Source organism: Cryptomeria japonica, chromosome 8 (genome assembly GCF_030272615.1).
Source record: "Cryptomeria japonica chromosome 8, Sugi_1.0, whole genome shotgun sequence".
Classification (NCBI taxonomy): Eukaryota; Viridiplantae; Streptophyta; class Pinopsida; order Cupressales; family Cupressaceae; genus Cryptomeria; species Cryptomeria japonica.
In genome coordinates, this window is record NC_081412.1 from 621,229,013 (window position 1) to 621,234,491 (window position 5,479).

Consider the following 5,479-nt stretch of genomic DNA (forward strand, 5'->3'; position numbering starts at 1 on the left):
TTCCCAATATCAAATTAAATACATTTTCATAGTGTGAAACCCTGTCCCAATGTTACATAAAAAACATAAAGTGACCCCAAGAATGTTAAAATTCCTAGTGATTCACATACTTCTAGGCCCCCAAAATGTGCACCAATACATAATAATAAATTAAACATTATAAACATTATGCAAGGTGTACAAAACATAATTCCTAACAATCTTCTAGAATAGTATGCACCTCTCATCTTGTAAGTAATATGCCATGATTTCTCATAATCATCATAGTAGTAAGAAGATGCTCTTAGACATGTTCATAACCATTCTTACATTTTGTAATAATAATATATTAATGCACATACCACAGATGCTCTTCCATTAAAGACAACTAGATTGAGACAAGTCTCATGCGTCAACCACTATTTAGTGCTAGTTTACATACATTTGTAGGTCACAAGATAAATTAATTAAACTTTTACCTCTCTTGCTCATGAGGGGAATCCAATTACATTTTCAATGATTTTTGGAGGCACGCATCAATTTTTTTCTCGTAAAGTAATAAAATAAAATATTAGGTGAATATCACCTAGTCCTAGCAACAATAAATCTATTGAAGTGAATACCCATTTCCATCTAAGAACTCATTGAGCTTTCCTACACCATGTGAGAGAGGACAAATATAGTTGAGATAAGGACAATACTACTTGTTTGGATTTCAATGAACTCTGAAAGAAAATGGTTAGTTAGGAGAGAACGTATTCCCTTCTACAATGTTCATACAAGGCACATTACATATCTATGTTAGCTATTAAGGATCTATGCATTTACATAGCTTTCACAATTTTCAAGATCATAGGTATGAGTGCCATTTTTAACTAGTATGACCATGTGAGGAGATTGGGTTTTAAAATAGACTATATCCACCAACAAATGTGCAATGAGGTATTAGATTAGATATTTTTAATAATAATATGGCTACCAAACACTTACAAATAATTAGATAATGGCAATGCATATTCGTTCCAATTATCTGAAATGGAAAAAGAAAAGCCACATAAACCTATGTAATTATTATCCAAGTTCAAAATAGAACTTTTTAAACTATTTTATCCCTCACACTTAAATTTATTTAGATCCATCTTTACACAGTGATACTATGTATCATAGTGATATAGATATTTACCCACCCTTTGTCAAATTCTTTTTGAGAAAACTAAGAGAATAGATCATCCATCTTATTATATAACAATAAAGAAAACATAATGACATAAAATAAGAAACTAAAAAATTAATAAAATATCATCATAAATAAAACTTAAATCCTCTTAAACCTAAATATATAAAATACATAAATCTTTAACTTCAAACTAAAAACAACTCAGTTTCTAAACATAATCAAGGAATACATATTTTAAATTAATTATTTTCTAAAACAGAATGTATCTAATGCAATTAAAAAATGTGAAGAGATAGAGTACGACAGAGAGAAGAGCACAACTTGGCTGACAGAGCTAGTGTAGTATAGAGCATCTGAACATAGGCCTTAAAGAAGCCTAGTGCCTTTTCCTGTAAATAGTTCAAATTCAAATTTTGGTTGGTCGTTGCGGCTAAAACTTAACTCTAAAGATTGTTGTCTTGGAAGGGGCTTACTTCACACTGCAACTGAAAGAGATGTTAACTTTTATCACAATTGTAGACATTTCCGTGGATTTAGAAAATAGCAAATGTTATGTCGAAGTAATAGCAATATTTTTGCAACAGTGAATACTGCTCACTAACTGACCAGGCAGCATTTCGAAAGAGAAAATCAGCAATGTATTATATATAAGCCTCTGCAACACGTTGAGACAGTTCTATGGGAAAGAAATGAATTCATGGTCTGCGGATCAAAATAAGATATATTATTTTAGACTTCATTTCCAATTACATTGATAAAATATCTTTGCATCCTATGATAGATTACAACTCAGTATAAACTAGACTATAAAAAAAAATCATTTATTATTTCCAGCTAGAAATACCGTAGCATAGTACAATACATTAGCTTAGAAATTTTCAACACATTACAACTAACACCATTATAAACTCAACAACAAACTTAGTACATAGAGCAGACTATCATATATTATAAACTCAACAACAAACTTAGTGCATATAGCAGACTATCATATGTAGCAGGCAGATAGAGGTTTTCAGCGCTCACAAAGATAAGCCACAAGAGCATCCAGCCAAGCAAAGAATCTGTACTTCCATTCTATGTGAAAGCACAAGACTGCAATCACAGTAGCAAATCCCACTCCGTAACATAATCCCACTGAAACTGCCCACCATCGATCCATTTCATCTGCATCTCCAGCAACTGTACCATTCAACTCTACCTGGTTGCCTCTTTCTCCAAACCCAGAGGTCTGTGTTCTATTTTCAAGGGGAGGCCCCCGAAGTTGAGGGTTCCCTAAAATTGAAGAAGCTTCGAAGTTTGAAAACTGGTTCCCCTGTGGTATTAATCCATAGAACATGTTGTCTGAAAGATTTAAAACAGAAAGGAACGTGAGACTTACAAGGTCCTGTGGAATCTTTCCTGAAAGCCTGTTTTCTGAAAGATCCAGAGACTCTAGATTAACCATCTGACCCATGGATTCTGGAATTGAGCCACTCATATTATTATTTGAAAGATTGAGAGCAACTAGACCCCGGAGAAGTCCCATTTTCTGAGGAATGCTACCCTGGAGCTTGTTATGTGACAGGTCCATGACTTTCAATGCCCTCCAGATTTTTGGATATGGACGTGCCGTTCCTTTGATCCAGAGCGTTATTTGATCCATAATTAATATATCTTTATAGATGTATGTATTGACTTCAGTCCAAATAGCAGTACTTGCCTCAAAACTTTTCATTTCAAAATTCTGCGATTGATTTACCATAGCAAGCAGCATTTCTAAACTTTCAGGGACAGTACCCGATATATTGTTATGAGATAAATCTAAGACCTGGAGATTCTGTAGCTCAAACAACTGCTGTGGAATACTACCTGCAAGATTATTATTAGTCAAACTGAGAATTTGTAAACGTCTCATCATTCCAATCCAAAGTGGGATGCTCCCCTGAAACCTGTTATTTCCTATGTCGAATACTTCAATATTTGCACAATTTGCAATAGATGGAGGAATAACACCTTGCAAATTGTTTCCATTGAGGTTTAATGTCTGAAGTAGAGTCAAATTTCCCAGCTCCACTGGCATCTCACCATTGAAATTATTTCGAGCCAAATTTAAGAATTTAAGATACGAACATCTCCCCAAATGTGCAGAAATCGAACCCGTTAGCCTGTTGTCCGACAAATCCAAAATCTTCAATCCATTTCCAGGTGTACATATTAAATCTGGAATACCTCCAATCAGATTATTCGCTGACAAGGACAGAGTGTACCATGGAATCAGTGTAGTAGGAAGAGAGCCATTGAACATGTTATGTGACAAATCCAATATGAATCCATAAAATGAAAGAGCTGAAATGGGGCCTTGAAAGCTATTATTATGCAAGTCCACAAAATCAAAATTACTGTAATTGAGTTGGGGCAGAAAGCCTCCCAGTTGGTTATTTGAAAGATTCAGCATCTTAAGATTGGTAAGATCCCGCAGCCAAGTAGGAACATCACCCCGAATTCTGTTATCTGACAGGTCCAAGTCTTCAAGTGAATATTGAGTAGAGAGAGATGCTGGAAAATTGCCTTCAATATTACAAGAGCTCAATCCCAGGTGCTTGAGATGAAGAAACTGTGGAGCCCAACTTGAAGGAATGTCGATTGTCAGCTGATTATTAGATAACATGAGTATACTAAGTTGACTCAAATTCTGGAACATCGAAATGGAAACACCGCCTGTTAAATTGTTGGAAGAAAGTGACAGCACTTTCAATCTAGCAAGCTCTGAAAATGAATTCAGTATTGCTCCAGACAACTGATTATAATCTAATTTAAGGCAACTTAATACAGAGAGCTGACCCAAAGTGGTGGGGATATCACCATTTAGCTGGTTTTTCATGAGATCCAGATATTCGAGAGAGGAAAGCCTACCAAGAGAGTATGGTATTCTACCCTTCAAATGATTAAAGGAAAGATCAATACTTGAAAGACTAGACTGCAGCCCCGCTGGAGAGCCAAATGGGGGTATTTCCCCATTTAAGAAATTGCTACCAAGATCTAGTTTCTGAATTTTTGAAAAGTTAGCAAATAGAGGAGGAATTACTCCCTGTAAACCGTTTCCTCCCAGGCGAAGATTGCTCAGACTTGAAGCTTCATACAGGAAATTGGAAGGGATGGAACCAATGAGACCACATACATGCAGATCAAGTGAAACCATGGACGAGACATTCTGGAACCAAGCTGGTACTGGGAATGGAAATGAGTTATATCGTAGATGGAGATGGGATAAACGGGTGAGGTTTAGAAGTGGAGGAATACTTCCTAAAAGACCACAGTCCGATAGGTAAATCTGGCTAAGATTGGAGAGAGTGGAGAGGGAGCCGCCCCAATTGTGAGATGCATTTCCAAGGTTCACTTTCTTCATCGCTAGGTATTCCAATTTTCTCAGGCTTCTTATCCATTCTCCAAACCTTGAACTCTTGAGTCTCCATTTTTTATTATTCCGATATGTTGAAAGATCAAGATGCTGTAAGCCTGTCAAATTTCCCAACTCTAGAGGGATTTCTCCGCCAAATCTAGCATAAGCCAAGCTAAGAAAAGTAAGCCTCTTGAGTCTTCCCAACTGAGGAGGTATTGATATGCCTTGGAAGTTATTCCAACTCAAATCCAAGTGCTGCAGATGTTGCAGATTAAACAGAGATAGATGAATCTCCCCTTTTAACTCACGGTTGACTTGATAACCACGATCATCTATCTCGTGATAAGGGTTTCTGAGATCAAGTTTAATGACATGGTTTGTTTGGTAATCACAAACAATTCCCTCCCACTCGCAACAGTTGTATCCGCCCCATGAGCCTAGTCGACCAAAGATGTCGTTTATGCCCCCTTTGAAATCGAGCAGATAACTTCTTTCATCATCTTTACATCCACTGGTATATGGGAAATCAATCATCATAGCAATGGCCAAGGCAAAACTTAAAGAAATGTAAAACGAAATTGGAGACATGATTATATGCAAAGGGCTCAAGTCCGTATGGGGCACAACCTCTGTGGTTATATATATATATATATATACACCCCCTCGCTCAATTTGTGACACTTAACTTGCATATGTGCGGATTTCCGCGAATATTCGACGAAATTAATTATAAGATGTATATAACTTTTTACTTTCTGATCTGCGGTTCACATATTTCTCATCAATTGTGTTGCTTTAAACTTGTATTTAATAATGTTTTTCCGGGTGTCTGTTCTGATATGGAGAGGGATTTTTGGTTCATTCGTTGTTTTCTGATTATATCAGGGTTATGTTTGTTTACATGAAAGATTTCTTATATTTCTAATTGTATAATAAAGGTA

General features: G+C 36.0%; 1 protein-coding gene across 1 annotated transcript; it reads right to left on the reverse strand.

The window, feature by feature from the left end:
• Nucleotides 1-2,171: 2,171 nt before the first annotated feature.
• On the reverse strand, nucleotides 2,172-5,126 carry LOC131075525 (receptor-like protein 12). The gene has a single exon (XM_058012371.2). The coding sequence runs from the start codon at nucleotides 5,124-5,126 to the stop codon at nucleotides 2,172-2,174; it is 2,955 nt and encodes a 984-aa protein (XP_057868354.2).
• Between the last annotated feature and the right edge of the window lie 353 nt (nucleotides 5,127-5,479).

Bases quoted from the DNA above. Each gene is read 5' to 3' on its own strand.
- LOC131075525 (XM_058012371.2), bottom strand. From the start codon at position 5,126: ATGTCTCCAATTTCGTTTTACATTTCTTTAAGTTTTGCCTTGGCCATT.